The sequence below is a fragment of the Carcharodon carcharias genome, chromosome 6 (genome assembly GCF_017639515.1).
Source record: "Carcharodon carcharias isolate sCarCar2 chromosome 6, sCarCar2.pri, whole genome shotgun sequence".
Lineage (NCBI taxonomy): Eukaryota > Metazoa > Chordata > Chondrichthyes > Lamniformes > Lamnidae > Carcharodon > Carcharodon carcharias.
This window is the reverse complement of record NC_054472.1, coordinates 110,274,466-110,296,741: the sequence shown is the minus strand read 5'-3', so window position 1 is coordinate 110,296,741 and position 22,276 is coordinate 110,274,466. Positions and strand designations below refer to the sequence as shown.

Sequence of the window (22,276 nt, the reverse complement as noted above, 5' to 3'; positions counted from 1 at the left end):
CTACATTGCAATAATGACACTGGCAGTGAGGCACTTTGGGAAATCCTGCAGTCATGAAAGGCATTATACAAATGCAAGTCTTTCTTTGATGGGGAACTTACATCTTCATTGCTTAGTGATTTTCGAAGGAAGGTCAGTAACCCTTCATCCTTGGAGAACATCAATGAGCTGTGTAGGGCTGCGTATAAACAAAAGAAATATGAGCATGCCCTATCAAAAGAAATACAATTCACACCACAAAAGCATTTGGATTAATTTGAAAAATGAAAAAATTTATTGGAGAAACATATTAGCAATAAAGGGGTATTTATCCTAATTTTATTTGATATATTCAATTAATTTACTCAATATTGTAACAGTTGAAGGAGAATTTTAAATTGTCAGTGCAGCTACAGCTAGATCAGCAAGACATAGTGACAAACTGTGTGTATATCTAGTATAAATGTAGTCTTTTGCAATAATGTCTGTGGGGCATTGAATGTTTACTTTTTTTTAGTCAACTTTAGTTGCTCCAGGCTACAACCAATCTGAATCAATAACCTCTTCCATGAAATAATATAGATTAGAGCCCATTAGTCCCCACAGACTCAATTCCTGATTTCAGAGGAGAATATACCTAGTCACTTTTCCAGCAGAAAGGCGTGGGGTGGTGGGGGGGGAGGGGGGGAAGAGAATCAGCATTGCTTCATCTCATGTCACTTGCATCTCCCAGCAGCCTGTTGCAGAGCAAGGTAGGTGTGAAACAGGAGGGGGAAAAACAAGGAAAGAAATAACAGTGTGCATTTATAGAAATCCTTTATAAAGTGAACCTCCCAGGATGTTTCACAAGGAGATACTGAGCCTGACAGCAGGTAAGATCATCTAACATATGTTTAAAGGATGGGTTTTGAAAATCTTTTTAAAAGCAGGAGGGAAGTAGCAAGGTAGAAACATTTTAGGAAGTGGGTTCCAGAGGGTAGGACTGAAACAACTGTAGGCTTTACCACCTATGAAGGAATGAGAGACTGTGAAAGGGGGGATTGTGTCATCTTGAAAGACAGTTTCCAATGGAACTAAATAAGATCTGTTCAGCCTGGGCAGTATTATTTGGAGCAAGAGGCGTTCACCCACAACTGAGGGTGCATATCATCAGCGCACATGTGGAAACTGAGGAAAGAGAGAAGCTAGGCATCAAATTTTAGGTTACTCCAGCAGTAATTGTGTGCAAGAGGAGAAAGGATATTGCTGAAAACACTGGCTACATTAGAGCAGACAAGAATTAAACAAGTAAGGGTGGTTGAGGATGTAGACCATGGATGAGAACGGAGTGGTTAACTAAATCAAACATGGTGCAGAATGTGAGGATAGTTAGCCATGGCTACAATGGCAGGGGGTGTCACTGGTGACTTTGACCAAGGCAGTCTCGGCTCTGAACGCAGCAAAAGCCTGATTGAAGGAATTCAAACAAGAAACTGTTGGAGATAAATAGAGCTCGTTGGTGATAAGATACAAGTGTCTTAGCTACAAATAGAACAATTTAAGATGGAGGAACCAAAAAACAGGCTTTGAAGAGATAAGTGACAGTTTTGAAAGGAGGGAATAGTAATGAGAGTTATTTACAATGGTACCAAAGATTATGACAAGGGAGGGTCATTCAGTGGTCAAGATTTAGTGGGGAATGGATCATGGAACTAGGAATTGGATTTTAGAAATAACCATGGATGTGGGAGATGCTACTTAAGTGATATGAAGCAGGGTTTTCGCCTGACATGGGGGTGTGAACGGAGACAGGTGGGTGCGTAATTTCCCATCACCAGTCAGAGTACTTGTTTGCCAGTCCCAGCAAACCAGAGCCATTTTCCTAGAGGCAAGATCAGGGGCAGAATTTTTCAGTCAACCTGCAGGTCCCCCATCAGCATCATATCGTTTTTTTCATTCATTCATGGGATGTGGGCCTCGCTGGCTAAGCCAGCATTTATTGCCCATCCCTAATAGCCCTTGAGAAGTTGGTGGTGAGCTGCCTTCTTGAACCGCTGCAATCCACATGGTGTAGGCACACCCACAGTGCTACTAGGGAGGGTGTTCCAGGATTTTGACCCAGGGCCAATGAAGGATCCATCTACCTGGACCATCTACAGCCTCCCAGCAGCAGGTCAGGGGGCCAGCACTCTTGGCAGACTTTGAGGGTACACCCCCACACCTCTGGATGGAGGTTCCCTCTCTCTCCCTTAACTGCAATGGCAGACTAAGCTCTTTCCATGGTGCAAGGCCTCCTATAGCCCTGAACTAGACTATGAACATGTCCTCTGGTCACTAGTTGGCTAAACAGGCAAAATCTATGTTGAGTTACTGCTCTGAACACGGTGCAGGATCAGGTCCTATATTTGACCCAGGCATCAAGGTCCTAACCCAAAAATGCTAAATCCTGCCCAGGGATTCTGGCCTGGGATGAATAAAACACTGAAGATCAGGGAGATAGGTGGAAAAGTTGGTGGCTGAGCCAGCTGCTTGGATTATTTCCATCCTTGAGATGAAGTCTATAAACTGCATACACTGTGTTGGACCTCAGAATCAAGGGGTGAAATAGGGAGTTTTGGAGAAGGCGGTTTTGTCATTTAGTCTGGGATGGCCCTCAATGATAAACCTGGTATAAATGTTGCCTGTGCAATGGGAGATGCGGTGTTTCTTCAGTTGTTCAAACCAGAGCAAACAGCCAGTTGTACCTTGGGTACATAAGCCCTTGATTTTTAGGCTGGGAGATGGAAACGAAAACTGCGCTGGGGAATAAAGAGGATCAGGCAACAAAAATAGTTAGGAAGTTGTCGAGTAGGTAGATAATGGCAGCAGGGTCAAAATTAGAATGCCGACAAAAAGTTGGGTGGGGGGAGGTGGTTAAGAAGGTGATTAGAGAAAGTGTTGATCAATAAGCTCGGTTTGGCAAGCATGGTCAGTAATCGGAAGACAAAGACGAGGAGATTTTGTTGATGACCTTGTGGATTACCTAGTGAGCTGGACACAATAAACTTATTTTCATAATCCTTCAAAAAAATTTCAAAACCATAACATTTTTCTTTCCAGATTTCTATACTCCAACCCGCACCTCCAAAGAAATTTATGCTAAATCCCACTATTGACCATCTAAAGGCAAGCCACACAGGCTACAGAACTATCTAGGTAGTCGCCAGGAAATAGTTGGGTTCGGTACAATGCTTTGTATGGACAGAACATAAAAGAGCAGAACTGTACACTGAGTCAGTAAAATCCAATAGTTTTTTTTAAAGTTTTGCCAAATCAAATGTTTGCCACCAGTGCTTTAATTAACCAGTCAGAAGGGAAGAAATGAAAAGAGCACCATGACTGGAGAACTTTGTTTCCAAATCGTACCTATTAATACCTTACAAATGCATAGGAGCCAAGGCTACTCCAAACTCCTGGTGAGCGTTTTTGTTATTTGGGGGACCCCTGAAGCAGGCGAAAATAGAAAGACAATACAAATAAAATCCAGTTAAGCTACGAACCTTAATGTTAGAACTGGGAGACGGAGGGTGGGGGAGTCACACACTCAAGTGATACTGGAAAGATAATAAAATACTTTGGTACTTGTTTCAATCTGAATGCCTCTTAAGCATGGGTTTTTGTTTGAGCATTTGTCTGTTAAATAGAAATAGTCTAAGCCTATAACAGAATCTCAGAATCTCACAGTGCAGAAGAGGCCCTTTGGCCCATCGAGTCTGCACCGACTCGTGAGAAACACCTGACCTACCTAATCCCATTTACCAGCACTTGGCCCATAGCCTTGAATGTTATGACGTGCCAAGTGCTCATCCAGGTACTTTTTTTTTGACCCATTAACTAATAAAGTAATTCTCAAGGTTACTGTTCAATATGATCCATTCTGTTATTGATGGTGTAATGGAATCATTTGGAATAAACTTCAATTAATTGTAATGAAAACATGATTAAAGGCAAGCAATATTTTCTGGACAGGACATCCCAGATTAAGTGTTAACACATAGTATACCCAAAAATTTTTGACAAGGTGCTGCATGAAAAGCTGTTACTTAATTTTACAGTAATGGGATTTCAATATAAAACCAGAGAATGAATAAAACCAACTAAAGGTAGGAAGCAGCAGGAGCAGTAAATGAAGGCAAGAATAGTGCCAAACATTCCCAGGATTGAAACTTACTGTTTCTAACTGATATCAGCTTGCATTCAGATGCTCAATGCAAATGTGTCAATTTAATAAAAAGGTGGCAGAAGAAAAAGGTACATCAATCTTAGAAGAGCTGTCAAAGACCAACGGAACATGTTAAACATAATGGGACAAAGGAGTACACTGAGAAGCAGAACTGGATAATAAACGCTCTGACTGTTGCCATGCTAGCTAAGACTGATGAAAAACATGGAGATATTAATAGATTTGACACTTAAAACATTCACTGTGAACACCAAAGATGACAGAACCCAGAAAGAGTATAACTTGAAGGATTTCATGCTTAAACTGTAGCATTCTGATCCACACCTCAAGTATCATGCCCAGTATGAATACTAAAACAAGGGAAATGTTGAAGCTGCGCAAGTAGTGCACAGAACAGCAATAAGGATGACAATAATAACAACAGAAAATGCTGGAAAAACTCAGCAGGTCTGGCAGCATCTGTGGAGGCCGCATCTATGGAGAGGGAAACAGAGTTAACCTTTCAAGTCTGTGTGACTCTTATTCAGATTTACAGCATCCGCACTATTCTGCTTTTAAATCAAGTATGGTAACAACCTCAATTGCTAAGGAACAAAGATTGGAAAATCTTCCGCCTTGAAGCAACCAAGAGGGTACCATACAAGGAATCGAAATGATACTAAATAGAAGCAGTAAATCCAGAACATTGCTTCAACTAAAACAGTGAAATTAGTAAAAGGGGGCATGGATTGAACTAGTGCAAGGCAAATTCAGGACGGATGTTTTCACACAGTCATCAACATTTGGAATAGTCATTCAAGGTAGAATGGACAACACAAAAAACCCGGAATGATTTGTAAAAGGGATATGTAAAGGAGAAGGGATCTGCAGATTCATCTGGTTGAATGAAATAAAGTGGAACTGCCTTCTTCAAATTGGTATCAATCTTAAAATTTATACGTCAATTTGCGCAATTTTCCGAGACACGCTTACTTTGTCCATATATCAGTTGTGGACTTTATGAAAGACTACTCTTTCAAAATCCCTAGAAATATAATCTTTCTTCCTCAACTGCCATAGCTGAAGTCACCAACTTATTTTGGTGGCAGGAGAGGGGTGGAGAGAAACAATCATACTCAGCTAAAAAGTTTGTTAAACTTTAAATTCCAAGTTATACCGGAGTGACTGGTGTCCAGCTGACTCGTGACGCTTTGAAGCAGGTCGTGGGAAATTGAGATTGGTCTATGAAACTTCACATCGATAAAATACCCAAAACACCAACTTGTGCTTTTTATGATAACGATGGAAAGATTCAGATCCCCGCTATCTAATGTGGTATAAAACCGAATTCCCCCTTCTGTTTTACTCCACAATGGAAGCATTTGCAAACTTAAAAACAGAAAATTCTGGAAAAATTCAGCAGGTCTGACAACATCTGTGGAGAGAAACAGAGTTTCAAATCCATATGTCAGGAAGATATAATAATTTTCATAATTTCATTGGAATTTATTGTAGAGTAATAGTGGGGTCTGTGCCTATATCTGTGTGCATGTGACTTAAGGCTTTGATGTAATAGAAGATAAGCTAGATTTGAAATGTTAAGTAGGTAAAGCGAATATTTGCATTTTTAAATAAACCTGACTATACTGATTTCAAGAGGGAGTGAAATATTACAGACCTGAATTTTTCCAACATTTTCCGTTTTTTAACTGAGATTTCCAGCATCCACAGTATTTTTGCTTCTTAGTGTTACAAACTTTAAAAACTAACCTGTTCTACATTTCTAAAGCCATTAAAGAGAAAGCGATTTTAGTACAACCAAAAGGAGCTAAAATAAATCCAGAAGCCCCCCAGGCGGTTTAAATAGGTGAACTTGGTCCCAATTGTCCTTAAATCAATGAAGAAAACTGCTTTTTATTCTGCCGCCAACTATCACTGGTAATGAAGAGTCAGTCATACTGACTCGAAACATTAACTGTGTTCCTCTCCACAGATGCTGTCAGGCCTGAGTTTTTCCGGCTATTTTTATTTTTGTTTCAGATTTCCAGCATCCGCAGTATTTTTCTTTCATCACTTGTAATCTACAAGGTTAATATTTTGATTCTCGAATGCAGGTTTGTTTATAAGATGTACAGACTTTTCTTCCGTTACACCAGGTGCGCAAGATTTTCTTCCCCAATATTCCAGAATCTGATTACTATTTGACAAATTAGCGGAGTATAAAACTAGTCGTTGTTAATGTGCTGTCAGCCTGGCTCTTATTAGTCATAGAGGTCTACAGTATAGAAAAAGGCCCTTCGGCCCATTGAGTCGGAACCGGTCAATCAAGTACCTAACTGTATTCCTCTCCGCAGATGCTGCCAGACCTGCTGAGTTTTTCCAGGTAATTCTGCTTTAGTTAAGTACCTAACTGTATTCCTCTCCGCAGATGTTGTCAGACCTGCTGAGTTCTTCCAGGTAATTTTGTTTTTGTTTCGGATTTCCAGCATCCGCAGTATTTTGCTTTTACATCACTATTCTAATCTGGAAGAGCAATGGTATCCCGGTGAGAAATACATGTTTAAGGTGTTGGTAGGGGAACATACACAGGCTGGCTGCTTTAATTCTTCGTCTCCATCAGGTGACTGGAGAGTCGCCCCGGGATGCGGGCTTCTTCCTACCTGACCCGGGAAACTAAAATTCAAAACTTATATAGCTCTTCAGCCGAACATAGACGATGGAACAGACGGCCTTATACTGCGTATACCCACCCAGCCGGCTTTCGTGACTACTATACAGAAAATCATGGGTGAGGTTGGTGATGAAACTATGTGAATCCACTGAAGCGCTCCTGCTGTCTCTAGCTGACAGCAGCTGGTGAAGCTGCTGCAGCCGCCGCTCCAGCTCCAAGCCGCCGCCAGGTCCATATCGCCGCATTCTAGCTGCCATTGTCCTGGCGCGAGCCCCACTCCGCGTTCCAAGCCCGGGGGAGGAGTCAATCTGAACATCCAATACATTCCATTGAACGTCACTGATCTAATAGGGTTTAAAATCTCATTTAAAACAACTTCCGGCAAAATGCTTGATTTCTAAAATTTCACGGCAGCCTCCCCGGCTTCCGGTGGCGATAGATTTTGCATATGAGTCAAAGTTCAATGCTGATTGGCTGGGAAAGCGCGCGCGGAGTGGAGGTCAGCTGACTGACTTCGCGGGAAAAAAGTTCTGTGGAGTGTTGGGGGAAAGAAGGAAGGTAGGAATTAATCTGTTAGAAAACAATTCCAAATTAGAAGTAAACAATCTGCATTGTGTTTAGAGTTTGTGTTTGTTGTGTTGTCTTTGCATTTAGTCGTGAAAATAAATCGAAATTGTAAGTAACATAAGGGTTGGACAGCAGGTCATGTAAGGCTACACGCTTCAGCGAACTTTGCCAGGCTTTCTTTAGGCCAGCAGATTAGATATGGATCCGCATGGATTTAATTTTGTTCTTTTAAAAATCACATTTTATTTCTGAAACTTTGTTTAAAGCAATTTCAAACAAGATTTGGCGGAAAAGCAGATGAGAGTCCCAAATGCAGCAAAAGCGATCTTGCTTAGATAATGTTTTAAAATGCCTAGATTCCATTTAAAATATATTTAAATTTTTGGTATTAAATCTACTGCGTCCGCCTTATGTGCCTTGTAAACCCATTACCCACCCATCCCCCAATCGCGAAAATGAATTTACTCAATGGCTACAAATGAAGGTCATTCGGCCCATCTTCTTTCGTCTATCTAGAAAGACCCTAATATCCACTTAATTTATTTGTTAAATGACTCCATTGTTTTTCCAATTCACTTTCCAGGAATCCAGTCCATGAGTTGATAACGCTTTGTTTTTGAACAAAAATAGTTTGAATATTTTAGTCTAAATTATGTGATTATTAGTGATATTTAAAATGATATCTCAATCTCCTGAGAAAAGTACCTTTTACTAGTTTGAACCTGTTTGCCTTGTCCTGCTGTCATGGTTTATTTTAAATGTATATTCAGGGTGAGCCTTTTCTAGACTGTCAACTATCACGTACACAGGTGTAAGATCACTGTTGATATGCTGTCTTTCTACTCTGAAGGTCCTTCGTTTCTCAACTCGTCAGAATTCCAGCAGTGGAAATCAGTTTTGAGGGGCTAATCTTCAGTGCCTTGTTTCTCTACCACCAGAAGATGACCCAATTGGCTAGTTAACATCTCATTTACAACTCCAGATTACCTGTGAGCTGCATTGATCTTACTTCTCAATGCTGCAAATCGCATGTAATCATAACTGTTCTCGTTTAATAAAATCTCGGGTTGCTTAAAAACTAGGTCTTGGAGGACAGAGTAATGGTATGTTAGAGTAATCGGAAATAAATATTATTTCTGATAATTCTGCTCTTGGAGGAAATGATAATTTGGGAATTGGAGTGCCACCTCAATAACAAATGTGAGGTGTTGGAAGTTGCATGTTCTTTTTGATATATATAAAACTTAATTTTTTTACTGTAAGTTTCATATTTTTGAAATGTGTTAAGGAAATGAATTTGTGTTGTGAATGTTAATAATACTGGTAATTTGACTCTCATTCATGTCTGTTAAACGTGTTTGAATGCACAGCTAAACATTTATGTATTTTTCTGATCCTAGTGCTAAAGATGTCTTCACCAACATCTACGCCTAGTCGTAAAGGAAGCAAGCGTGGAAGAAGCAGTAACCCTCCCACACGTAAGTCTTATTGTTCAATGTATCCATGTATGTCAGGAGCTAGTGAAACGTTTAGAAATTTGCTTTAAGGCAATTCAAATTAATTGGGTACAAAATATTCTACTGACATTCACATTTTCAGTCATTGTTTTTGAACAAAAATATTTTGAATATTTTAGTCTAAATTATTTGATCATTCGTGATATTTAAAATGTTATCTCAAAGAATTGGAAACAGCTTATTATCCAGCCAGTTTATCACATTCCCATCCCTGCTGTGCCCTTCCTCCGCAAAATATGTTACATACTTGGTTCCTTTTCATACAAACCTATTCCGTTTAGCGATGGAGTAACAAAACCTGCATCAATTTACCAGCTGACAAGAGGGAAAATGTTAATTGTTTCAAACCACTGACTGCTGTAACATGTTGAGAACTTCAACTTGATAAACTGTCAATATTATATTTGCATTAGTGTGTAAAATGTTTATAGATCATAAAGAGTTCTGTCCAAGCAAGTGTGAAGTTATGTTACTGCTGGTTTGAACTCTGAACAGCTCACCTAATTTTTGTAGTTGATGTTCATATAGGGCCAGAATTATGTTATTTGCAGTTTCACAAAAGCACTTAGCTGTGAAAACTAGAAAATGTAGTTGACATGTTACTAACAATAAGTCAACTTCTTAACAGCTCGAAGCGATGGAGTACAGTCTCCACCTTCACAAAGACAACGGGTAGATGAGTCAACATCTATTGGGGAGCTGCAGCCAATGCCAACTTCTCCAGCAGCAGATGCTCAAAGCCCACGTGTGCTGGAGTCATCCTTCTTATCCAGCCCAGCACGATCACGCCATTCAGGTTTGCTGTTTGTCATTTTGAGTGAACTCTGCAACTCTGTGGCTGTACAGAGCAGAGGACAATGTGAAATGTGCCAAGAGAAACAACCAGCTTTTTTTGCACCAGGACATTCTTGTGTTAAACTTTTTTTCTGTTAAGTACTATATTGAAAGGCAGAGTGCTAATCTTATATTAACTCCAGATTTTTGGTGTTTTATCATTAAAATTCCCAATTCTTTTCAACTTTCGAGCCAGATGCACCTAACATATTTTAAGTTAGTCTATACCAGAATGTTTAAATGTTTAAATATGTACATGTACATGTGTGTATGTATATTTAAGTCACTCTTATTGGAGTAACTCAAAATATTTCACTGTCTCGCAGCTGCCAGTGAATTTGACGTAAGCTCTCCTTTGACCTATGGCACTCCCAGCTCTAGAGTGGAAGGTACACCTCGCAGTGGTGTGCGGGGTACACCTATACGTCAGCGTCCTGATCTTGGGTCTGCACGTAAGGTCCGCCAGGTTGACTTGCATGCAGACCAGGTAGGTATCCAATAGAAGCTTTGCAGATTAGCCAGATTTATGTTAAATCATTAAATTTCTTCATTATTTTGCAGAAGTAAATTTACTGTTATTGGTTGCTTTCTTTATAAGAGTCTAATTTCTTATTTATAGCCTTCAGCAGATGAAGTTGTGACCAGTGAACAATCCCTTGGTCAGAAACTAGTAATCTGGGGAACAGACGTCAATGTGGCTGCATGCAAAGAAAAATTTCAGGTAGGTTTTAGTTAGATATTGGTTTATTTTTGCTGATGTATGTGGATTAAATTTTGCAAGTTAATGAGTTGTTTGCGTTTGTTCTTTAAGCACCTGTTCTTTTGAATATATTAGGAGGCAATTCTTAGTCAACCTCCACTTGCTGCAAAATGGCATCACCAAGATGAATCAACAGCTGTCAGGCAAACCTGCAGGCGCACAGAAGTGAAAACTTCCATGGGAGTTTGCAATTTACACTAAGAATTCTAGTTATTTCCCTGGACCACGATAAGCACCAACAATACATCAGGCACAGCTGGCCTTTTGTGACTAAAGCATTTGACGATATGGACCTGTGTCTTTTGTGACATTCTAATGCTGAAGTTTGGGGTGTATTTTTTTCAATTATAAAGTAAGCCAGAGCTTTATTGTTATTGTTTCATGCAATGTGAACACCGCTGTTACTCATTCTTAAATGACCTTGAAGGTGATGGGCAGCCACCTTGAACTGCTACAGTCCATCTGGCGTAAGTGCACCTACAGTGCTGTCAGGAAGGGAGTTCCAGGATTTTGACCCAAAGACCATGAAGGAACGGTGATATTAATTCAAGTCAGAATAGCATGTGGCTTGGAGGGTAGCTTGCAGGTGGTTCCCATGCGTCTGCTGCCCTTGTCCTTCCAGATGGTAGGGGGTTTGGAAACTGATGTCGAAGGAGGCTTGGCAAATTGCTGCAGTGCATCTTGTAGTTGGTACACTCTGTTGCCATTGTGCATCAGTGTGGAGGGAGTAAATGTTTTAAGATGATAGATGGGATCTCAATCAAACGGGCTACTTCATCCTGGATGGTGTCAGGCTTCTTGAGTGTTGTTGGAGCTGCACTCATCCAGGCAAGTGAAGAGTGTTCCATCGCACTCCTGAAGTGTGCCTTGTAGAAGGTAGGCAGGCTTTGGGGAGTCAGGAGGTGAGTTACTCCCAGCAGAATTCCCAGCCCCTGACCTGCCCTTGCAGCCACAGTATTTGTGGCTTGTCCAGTTCAGTTTCTGGTCAATGGTTAAACCCCCCCCCCCCCCCCCCAAGGTGTTGATGGTGAGGAATTCAGCAAAGATAATGCCGACACATGCCATGGGGTGATGATTAGATTCTCTCTTGTTTGAGATGGCCGTTGCTTGATAATTGTGTGGCGTGTGTATTACTTGCCACTTACCAGCTCAGGCTCGAATGTTGTCAGGTGTTGCTGCATATAGACACAGACTGCTTTAATATCTGAAGAATCATGAATGATACTGAATGTTGTGCTTCTGAGCTTTATGGTGGAGAGAAGATCATTGATAAAACAGCTGAAGATGGTTGGACCAGGACACCACCCTGAGGAACTGCTGCATCGATGTCCCTGGGACTGAGATGATTAACCTCCAACAAGCACAACCACCTTCCTTTATGCTCGATATCACTCCAATCAGCAGAGAGTTTACCCCTTGATTCCCTTTGATTCCAATTTTGCCAGGGATCCTTGATGGCACACTTGGGCAAATAATGCCTTCAGGACATCTCACCTTGGAAGTTCAGCTCTTTTGTCCATGTTTGAACCAAGGTTGTAATGAGGTCTGGAGCTGAATGGCCCTGGTGGAAACCAAACTGAGTGTTGGTGAGCAGCTTCTTGCTGTGTAAGTGCTACTTGTTAGCTCTTAGCGAAACATTACATCACCTTGCTGATGGCCGAAAATGGACTGATGGGGTGATAATTGGCTGGGTTGAATTTTTGAGGTGGAAGTATTAAACAAATGTTTGCGATATGTAGTTTCTGTAATATTCCAGAAGAGAAAGTAATCTTTGTACCATTTTCTTTCAGAGGTTCCTTCAGCGCTTTATTGACCCTTCTGCTAAAGAAGAGGAAGTCACAGGCCTTGACATCAATGAACCACTTTACATGCAACGACTTGAAGAGGTAATGTATATCTTGACCCCATCTGTACTTTACTAATTATCTCTTTTGTGTGTAAATATTCCAGTGCTGAAGGAAATCTGATTTTCTACTTTTATTGTAGATGAACTTAGTGGGAGAGCCATTTCTAAATGTGAACTCTTCTCATTTAAGAACTTTTGACCCTGAACTATACAGACAGCTGATTTGTTACCCACAGGTAATATATGTTATACAATAAATAATTGCTTCATTATCAAAAGTTTTGAAAGAAAGTTGAAATTAAAAAACCTTAATCAGTGCTTTGAAGCTAAACACATCCTTTTTAATACATAGGAAGTGATTCCTACTTTTGATATGGCTGTCAATGAACTTTTTTTTGAGCGTTTCCCTGACACTCTACTGGAGCATCAGATCCAAGTCCGGCCATACAACGCTTTGAGAACCAAAAATATGAGAAGTCTGAATCCAGAGGGTAGGATATTACTGCTAGAATAAAGCAAACTGATTTTAGTTGGTAAATTCTTTTATAAAATATTATATGTTAGTGTTAACTTGAACAATTTAAGATTCCTCCTGTAGGTCACCAGTAATAGTGTGTTTGCTAGTTTAGATTTTTTTTTTCCATTGTAAGGGTGGTGTAATGCATATAATTATTGTATTGCAATTTTCCTTACAGATATTGACCAGTTGATCACAGTCAGTGGCATGGTGATCAGGTCTTCTCAACTGATCCCTGAAATGCAAGAGGCATTTTTCAGCTGTCAAGTGTGTGCTTTTAGCACAAGGGTGGAGGTTGACCGTGGCCGGATTGCTGAGCCATCTGTGTGCAAGAACTGCAATACCACGCACAGCATGGCACTAATCCACAACCGTTCAGTATTTTCAGACAAACAAATGGTATGTTTGTTTTTCAGAAGTACAAGCATCTTTTAACAAAGTTATATTGTTAATGCTAAATAAGTGGATTGCCACAAAATAATTTTCCCCTAACCACAAAGCAATGCTTCCATAATCAAATGTTGAATACTTGATAAGGTCAACACAATATGATGGAATTAATTGAACTAGTACCTTCACTTGTGCTCACCATAGAATGATGAAAACTGTTCATGATGTCCATGTAATAAGTGCCCACACTTTACTGCCATCAGGAAGGTGCACACTTCCCCACAGAGCTAGTCACCTAGGTTTACTCGGTATATGTAACAAATGACGCAAGGTTGGAGGTAGTCTGGGAGCGGGTTGCAACATAGCACATAGAGTGCAGGAGCTTGTAATGGGGAAGCAAAATAAACCTTAAAAATGGGATCAATCTAGGGAGGCTTGGTAACAGAAAACACGAACTTCTTTGATTGAAACTAGAATCCAATTAATTTGAGAGATAAGAATTTTATCTTCTGGGGAAATGTGTAATTCAAATGCGTCCGGTGTATTTACTTCCGAAATGCAGCCATACTGTACTGTGCAGCTGCACATGCTGGCCTAATAATGAACTAGTTTAAGCTTTTTATTATCTTGCAGGTTAAGTTGCAGGAGTCCCCTGAAGATATGCCCGCAGGACAGACACCACATACAGTTATACTGTTTGCTCACAATGACCTGGTGGATAAAGTGCAGCCTGGGGATCGAGTGAACGTCACAGGTAAATCCTACTCTGATTCTCAAACACAACGCCTATTTTCACATGGTTCATATCTGATTTTTAGAGAATGTGGAGAATTGTTTGTGTGAATTTTTGTTTTGTCTAGGCATCTACAGAGCTGTTCCTATTCGTGTGAATCCCAGAGTTAGCAGTGTGAAGTCGGTGTATAAGACTCACATTGATGTCATTCACTTTCGTAAAACTGATGAGAAACGGCTTCATGGACTTGAAGATGAAAAGGAACAGAAACTGTTCACAGAGCAACGTGTTGACATGCTGAAAGAGCTCTCTAAGAAGCCTGATATCTATGAACGACTTTCTGCTGCATTGGCTCCTAGTATTTATGAGCATGAAGATATCAAAAAGGTACAAGATGGCCCTGAACATGCCTTTACATTTTCCTATATGATATGATATTATATCCATATGATTTTATTTACTAAACATCTTGTGTGTGAGAATCACTGTAGAACCTTTGCCATACATTTATTTCCCAACTTTCCTTTCCGAAAGTACATGTTTAACATTGTGTGGTGACTTTAGTAAAACAGTTGTTAGTTAGTTTCTGTGGATTTAAGTATGTATGTTTATTTATTTATTTTAATAAGCTCAGAAGCATTAGTTACATTTCCATTATCTCTCCTTTACCCCCATTTACCTTTTTCCACAAAACTCCTAACCTGAAAGACAGGTGGAGAAACTGCTTTTAGCATGTATGCAACTCCGAGAACCATGTTATAATATTTGCAAATTTGCAAACAGCAATTTTGGGTTAGTCTCATTTATACAATAGGTAATACCTCCTTTTTTCTATGAATTATTCCAAATATCCATTCCATGTCTCCCAGTTAGGCTGAGATTAGGAAATTGTCTTGTTGGGAATCTCGTTATGTATGTTCCTATCATCCCATGGCACAATTCACCAAGATACCAACAGGTTCCAAAATTGTTCCACAACCTGAATCTAGTTTATATCTATCCTTTACCCTTGAAACATGATACCAACATATAAGGTCAGTTAAAAAATTATCCTTGTTAATGGTAATATGACAGTTTTGTATCAAAATTAAATTTTGTGATAGTCGTTCTTTGTATTTTGGAACAGGGTATCTTGCTGCAGTTGTTTGGTGGCACACGCAAAGATTTCAGTCACACTGGTCGTGGCAATTTCCGTGCAGAGGTCAACATCCTTCTCTGTGGTGACCCTGGTACCAGTAAATCTCAGTTGCTGCAGTATGTATACAACCTGGTGCCCAGAGGTCAGTACACTTCTGGTAAAGGCTCCAGCGCTGTAGGTCTTACGGCTTATGTAACAAAGGATCCTGAGACGAGGCAACTGGTCTTGCAGACTGGTGCCCTTGTTCTTAGTGATAACGGCATCTGCTGCATTGATGAGTTTGACAAAATGAATGATAGCACAAGATCAGTGTTGCATGAAGTTATGGAGCAGCAAACTCTTTCCATTGCTAAGGTAAGAATATTTTTACACTTTAAAATTAGCATTTAGAATTACAAGTAAATGTGTAAACAACATGTGAAAGCTGAATTCTGAGTTGACAAGATCTCTCGTTTTCTGCATTGCTCGGACCTTGCTTCTGTTGCTTTATATGCTAAAATGCCAGTGATTTTGTTTTATCCTTTGGGTTACTGCTATTGTCAGCCTCTATACAATACAGAAAAGTTTAGCAACGATGCTACACAGTTCTTTTCTTGATTAATTTTGCACCGTTATGTTTGAAGGGGATCCGAAATGTATTTTTTTCAATAAAGCCTATAATTCTGTATATTTTAGGCTGGTATTATCTGTCAGCTGAATGCCCGCACATCAATCCTGGCAGCTGCAAACCCAGTAGAGTCGCAGTGGAATCCCAAAAAAACAACTATAGAAAACATTCAGCTTCCACATACACTACTGTCTAGGTAGGATATACTTAGTCATAGACCTGAAATGTTAACTGTGTTTTTCTCTCCACAGATGCTGTCTGACCTGCTGCATATTTGCAGCATTTTCTGTTTTTATTGTAAACTGTTCGGATACTTTCACAATCAAGATCTAAATCATATAAATGGCTAACATTTCCAGATGTTGGGCGCAATTTTGTAAGTATGTTGGTTGTATTTCTAGGTTTGACTTGATCTTCCTTATGTTGGACCCACAAGATGAAGCATATGATCGACGTCTTGCCCACCACTTGGTTTCGCTTTATTATCAAAGTGAAGAGGAAATGGAAGAAGAATACCTGGACATGGCAGTGCTGAGAGATTACATAGCCTATGGCCGCACTTACGTCCACCCTAGACTTAGTGAAGAAGCCAGTCAATCACTGATTGAGGTAAGAACTTGGTACTTGCCTAGGTATTTTAAGGTATTTCTCGGAAATGTTTTTACAAAATGTACCATCCCTTTAAATGCTGTCAGTGCTTTTGTTTTCTTTCATATTAAAGGCTTATGTGGACATGAGGAAAGTTGGCAGTGGTAGAGGTATGGTGTCGGCTTACCCCCGACAGCTGGAGTCACTGATACGTCTGGCAGAAGCTTATGCTAAAGTGCGTTTTTCTGAAAAAGTGGAAAATATCGATGTGGAAGAGGCAAAACGCCTTCACCGTGAAGCTCTGAAACAGTCTGCCACTGACCCAAGGACTGGAATTGTAGATATATCTATCCTTACTACAGGTGATGAGTTAAATAAATATTGTTTTCATTTTGGATTCCATGTTTAGGAAAAGGTCATTTTGGGAAGTTAGGAAAGTTGCCACATGTCTTATAAAATATGTTGGAGGTTTTAGTTACACAGCTGTGTTCATGACTGGATTCCCCAATTTACTGTAAATATATATGTATAAGTGCTAGTTTTGCAAAGCTAGAGGGACATGATATATAATTTGTTAGCTTAGTGTTCTCCATTCACATTCTGAGACAAACGGTGGGATTTTCCGCACCCGCCCGCCGCCGCGATCTTCCGGTCCTGCTGCAAGTCAGTGGACTTTGGCTGGGGTCCCACCCACAATGGGGCCAGAAAATCCCGGCCCTAATTTTAATCTAACACAGACTGGTTTCTCACTGTTGATCATCAGATGATAACACTTGCATTTATATAGTGCTTTTCAATACCTCAGGATGTCCCAAAAGCATTTACCGCCAACCAAATACTTTTAAAGTATTTTGTTGCAATGTGGAAAATGCAATAATCAAATTTGCATGTAGGAAGGATCCACAAACAGGAAACAATGTGGTAATGAATAGATAATCAGTTTTAGTGGTGTTGCTTGAGTGATAAGTATTCATCTGGCAGGATTTTGGGGGGAAAAATGCCATGGATCTTTCACACTCACATGAGAGGCAGATGGGGCTGTCGTTTAATGTCTTATCTGAAAGATTGTGCCTCTGACAGAGCAGCACTCCCTCAGTATTAAACTGGAGTATCAGCATAAATTAGGAGAGTCTCACCAATTCGCTCTGGTGATGTAGATAGTATTAAACCACTGAAAATATATCACTAAGTTGACAGTTTCATTTGAAGAAGCTATGAGGATAAGATTTTACATACCCATGTATATAAAATTGAAATATTGCAGTGATTTTTTTCTGAGATCAAGGCTTTGGTGTGCTACTGTTACAAAAAGAAGGAATCTAAAATTAATTGTGCTACACTGGACCTTGGCTTCTTTAATTCTGACATTGATTTGTAAAAACATTCCTTTACCCAGCACGAATGTTCTCAAAGCAGCATGAAGACTAGGTAGAACTACACATTCAGCTTTAAGGGTTACTACATTATCTAACAATGAATTTAAAAATCTTTTACTGTAACTTGTTTCAGGAATGAGTGCCACTGCTCGCAAACGCAAGGAAGACTTGGCTCAAGCCTTGAAGAAGTTCATTCAATCTAAAGGCAAAACTCCAACCATGAAATACCAGCAACTTTTTGAAGATTTGAGATCTCAGTCTGAAGTTGTAAGTTAGTTTTTATCTGGAAAAGAAAAAATTGAAATTTTAGAATACCTATGTCTGAAATGGGAGCCCTTAAGGTTCTCGTTATTAGCTTGCTTCTTTTATCTCTCTTTTCCCTCAATTTTTCTTCTCATTCTGCCCTACGGTATTATTTGGCCTTTTTTCTGATACATTAGATTTAGCATACATGTTTACACCCATTTATTACAGAGAAGATGGATTCCTATTATTGACTGACATTTGTGGAAAGATAGAAGTCCTCTAGTTAAAAGGGAAAACAAGTGGCCAAGATCTGGTATTCTCTAAAATTATAGCGCAAGAAAGGCTGGCTTACATGAATGTACTTCTAGCCCAACGCTGCTATTTTTTTAAAAACAGGAATCATTTTTTGCATTTCCTATAAAGATGTTGCAAAACCCAGATGAACTGGAGCTTTCCTGAGGACATTGTGCTGTGCGGGTGGGGATAACACTAGTAATAATGATAGACATTGGGTGTGTTGTGCAGTTGGGGGTAACATTAGTAATAATGATCGACATTGGGTATGTCATGTCACAGGACAAGAATAACCAATGGCGCAGAGAAAAAGAACTCTTGCCATCCTGTTACTGAAAGTATCATTTGACTACAATATACCAAAGTGACCAATTGCTTTTACACCATAAAACTATTTTTGTTCATATGTGCTTGTAACATAACCTGATTAGAATTTCTTTTTAATCTTCTCAGGCGATTACCAAGGATATGTTTGAAGAAGCTCTCCGAGCTCTGGCAGACGAAGACTTTTTAACTGTAACTGGGAAAACTGTTCGACTGCTTTAAAAGCACCAGTTCAAAGAACTTTATCCGTAATGCTTACTTCTGATCGTGGTTACTGAAACTATTTTGCAGATATATTTTACATTATTTTGCTCAATGAATGTACCCATTTTTACAGCTATTTCTCTTTTTTTGTGTTGCCAAGTTTAAGATAATGTCTCTTAATACCATATTCAAAACTAAGGCAATCAGCTAACACCACTGCCAGAGATGTAAATATCAGGTTAAAATTTTACACTTTCATGCATCGTGTCATTTTAGAGACTAAAGAAATGAAATAATTTGGATGAAGATGTGAATGATGTAGTGTAATTGCTTGATTTGTACTATCAATAAAGCTTTGCGTTGACTTTTTTCTGAGAAGTTTGTTTGACATGTGGTTGAAAACTCCACTTTCCAGAATGGAAGATTAAAGTAAAAACTTCTAAGAAGTTTGGATTTATATCTTTGATTTTAAACTTGAAGCCTTATGAATCTGATTGAACATACAAACTCCTAAACCTTTACAATTGTGCTACATAAATTTGATATTCCTGCCACCTGATGAAGTCAAGAGAGAACACAGACAATATCCAACTTGGTGTTTGGCTGTTGATAAATGCTGCAAAACCTGTTGTAGGCAAATGTGACGAGTAACACTAGTAAAATGGATTGGAACCAACAGACACACTCTTCTGCATTAGAAATGAGTAAGCTTTAGAATCTGAAAGTCTAGGTTTTCTGACAGGTTTTGGACTTCTCAAATGGATGGCTGTTCTTTGCACCAATTTTTTGTGAAGAGCCCATTGGATGGCCACATGCAGTTTCAGACATGTAAAGGATTAAGCCTGTGGAAAAGTGCAAGTGAATGAAATTTACTGGGAACCAGACAATTAAAGGTCACCAGGAGTTGACAACTTTATCCATATCATTAAAAAAAGCTTCTCAATTTATTTGTGACTTTTGCCAAGGCTGATGAGGCAAAAATAAAGCAAATGGAGTCTGTTGTTGAGTTTTTCCATGATAATGATGCTGCCAACCAAGCAGTTGCCTCCTATTGATAACAACTGCTCATCAAAGCCATTGCACAGCACATTTCCTGTAGGTCAGAATGACAGCATGCCATGATAGAAGCAGATTACTGAACACACCAATCCAGTGCTGCATGGTAGCTGTAAAAAAGTCTTGCAGTTAATGTACTGCTCTACATCTGGCTTTATACAAGAAAGTTCCCTGTGGCCACTTCAAGTTAGATGTACCAAAGGCCCAGAAATAGTTGATAGTACCTTTAAAAGGTATGGTCAATCAGGATGCATCAGTTGCTCATCCTGAAAGTTTTTTCCTTTGGAATGTAAGATTTTGTGTGATGGGGTGCTTTCAAGGAAGAATCTAAGGGATATTTACAAACCTTTGGGTCTGCTGCCTCATCAATCTTGGTGTGCAATGATTTGTTTACTTCTGGTGTGAATGCATGGGTGCAGAGCATCACTAATGCACCTAGTCCTTCATGCCAATTGGCATAGAGGCTTATGAAAGTCTAATCAGCAGGCAACAACAGCTACATGTATAAAGTGTCTTAAATGTTATAAAATATTAACAGGCACTTTATTTAACAAAAAAAAGTCAACAAATAAACACATTAGATATAGCCTGTGATTGGCCTTCCGTTATTGTGTCCTTTCGATTTGCTCCAGTTCCTTCGGCACTGAACAGTCCTTTTCTCAAATGGGGACTGATTTAGATTGGACATGCTGCAGGGCTGAATGGTGGAAATTATATGCAGAATGGACATATCTAAATAGATATTAAATGAAAAACCCACCATATTGGCCTATTGCTGATCCCACTTACTAGAAATGTGTGTCAGTGTGCAATGTGGATAGAGTTCCTGTGAGACATGACTACTGAATTTACATCACAACAATCAGTGAGTGACAGAAGAAAATCCAAACTAGTGACATTTGCACCATTGGTTTAATTAAAGTAGAGAAAAGCTCTTCCTTTATAATCTTCAAACCAGCCATATCACCTGTCCTTTTACTTCCTCCCTCCTCACCGTTCAAAGGCCCAAACACTGCTTTTAAGTGAAGCAGCACTTCACTTGCACATCCCTCAATTTAGTGTACTGCATTTGCTGCACCGGATGCGGTTTCCTCTACATTGGAGAGACCAAACGCAGACTGGGTGACCGCTTTGTGGAACACCTTTGGTCTGTCCGCAAGCATGACCCAGACCTCCCTGTCACTTGCCATTTCAGCACACCACCCTGCTCTCATGCCCACATGTCCGTCCTTGGCCTGCTGCAATGTTTCAGTGAAGCCCAACGCAAACTGGAGGAACAGCACCTCATCTTCCGACTAGGTACTTTACAGTCTTCCGGACTAAATATTGAGTTCAACAACTTTAGATCATGAACTCTCTCCTCCATCCCCACCCCGTTTCCGATCCACCTTATTTCCAATAATTTATATAGATTTTTCTTTTCCCACCTATTTCCATTATTTTTAAATGTATTTCCATCCATTGTTTTATCTCTACCTTTTAGCCTATTTTGATCCCCCCCACCACCCACCCCCCCAACCTCCACTAGGGCTATCTGTCCTTTGCTCGTCCTGCTTTCTACTCTTAATGTCCCCATTAGGACATTTCTTAGCTAACATCACCACCGTCAACACCATTTTGTCCTTTTGTCTATGACATTTTTGGCAATCTCCACCTATCACTGGCCCTCTATCCAACTCTACCTGTCCCAACGCCCCCCGCCCCCACAACCAGCTTATATTTCACTTCTTTTCTATTTTTCCTTAGTTCTGAAGAAGAGTCATACGGACTCATAACGTTAACTGACCTGCTGAGTTTTTCCAGGTATTTTTGTTTTTGTTCTAGATTTCCAGCATCCGCAGTATTTTGCTTTCATGCTCATATCAGAAAGGTTTTCTAATACTGCATAATCAAGATTTTTCTTTTGGCTAGGCAATTGCACTTTTGAACAAGGAGACTATATTGTAAATTCCACTCACAACAATTAATACATCTGACTTTATGCTATTTTGAGTTTGAATACTGATGACCCTTTCCTTGATCTTCTGGTGTTACTCTTTTGATTGATCAGCCTAGGTAATATTTGAAAATATACACTTCTATTAAGGTTTTGCATTCAGAGATTTCACAGATTTGTTGAATCTCAATTGGAACAATGGACCTCTTACCTTAGGACCTGGATCTAAATCCAGTTGTTGGGATGAAAGTTTTTTTCTACCAGTGGGAAGGATTCAATGTATAATGAGTTTGAACAGACTCAGTCTCAAGTCTCTAGACCTCTATGAGGTCACTCCTCTGATTTTCCTTTTGTGAGGAAAGAGCCCCAGGCTACTTGGCCTTTCTTGATAGCCACAGCCTCTCAGTTCTACTATACTTGTAAATCTGCTTTTGCACCTTCTCCTGTGCCTCTACTTCTTTTTTGTCATGTGGGGATAGAATTGTACACATTACTTGAATTGTTTTTGAGCTA

At 39.7% G+C, this 22,276-nt stretch overlaps 2 protein-coding genes across 8 annotated transcripts in view; one reads left to right on the top strand and one right to left on the bottom strand.

Moving 5' to 3' along the window:
• prkdc (protein kinase, DNA-activated, catalytic subunit) overlaps positions 1 to 7,111 on the bottom strand; it is a 243,012-nt gene extending 235,901 nt beyond the window's left edge. For all 6 annotated transcript variants that reach the window (XM_041189174.1, XM_041189177.1, XM_041189175.1 and 3 more), the window contains exons 1-2: positions 6,910 to 7,111; positions 102 to 178 (exon numbers count right to left, since the gene is read on the bottom strand). In XM_041189174.1, coding sequence (XP_041045108.1) covers positions 102 to 178; positions 6,910 to 7,087 — 255 coding nt within the window. In that variant the 5' untranslated portion in view covers positions 7,088 to 7,111. The remainder of the gene's footprint in view (positions 1 to 101; positions 179 to 6,909) is intronic.
• A 155-nt stretch (positions 7,112 to 7,266) lies between these two features.
• mcm4 (minichromosome maintenance complex component 4) lies at positions 7,267 to 19,140 on the top strand. Of its 2 annotated transcripts, none has more exons than XM_041189183.1 (17): positions 7,267 to 7,388; positions 8,798 to 8,875; positions 9,543 to 9,710; positions 10,075 to 10,235; positions 10,368 to 10,469; positions 12,299 to 12,394; positions 12,495 to 12,590; positions 12,707 to 12,845; positions 13,050 to 13,270; positions 13,895 to 14,015; positions 14,122 to 14,381; positions 15,121 to 15,486; positions 15,808 to 15,935; positions 16,141 to 16,348; positions 16,461 to 16,689; positions 17,837 to 17,970; positions 18,697 to 19,140. In XM_041189183.1, exons 2-17 carry the CDS (start codon positions 8,806 to 8,808, stop codon positions 18,787 to 18,789), a joined length of 2,592 nt encoding a protein of 863 aa, XP_041045117.1. In that variant the 5' UTR covers positions 7,267 to 7,388; positions 8,798 to 8,805; the 3' UTR covers positions 18,790 to 19,140. The 2 variants fall into 2 exon arrangements, with proteins under 2 accessions (XP_041045117.1, XP_041045118.1); XM_041189184.1 differs by lacking the exon at positions 7,267 to 7,388 and adding an exon at positions 8,366 to 8,386.
• The last annotated feature ends 3,136 nt before the right edge of the window (positions 19,141 to 22,276 follow it).

What these genes read in the sequence shown, in the direction of transcription:
- mcm4 (XM_041189183.1), top strand. Translation starts at nt 8,806, where the DNA reads ATGTCTTCACCAACATCTACGCCTAGTCGTAAAGGAAGCAAGCGTGGA. An exon ending in ACATGCAACGACTTGAAGAG is followed by an intron (nt 12,395 to 12,494) that starts GTAATGTATATC and finishes CTTTTATTGTAG; the next exon opens with ATGAACTTAGTGGGAGAGCC. An exon ending in TATTTTCAGACAAACAAATG is followed by an intron (nt 13,271 to 13,894) that starts GTATGTTTGTTT and finishes ATTATCTTGCAG; the next exon opens with GTTAAGTTGCAGGAGTCCCC.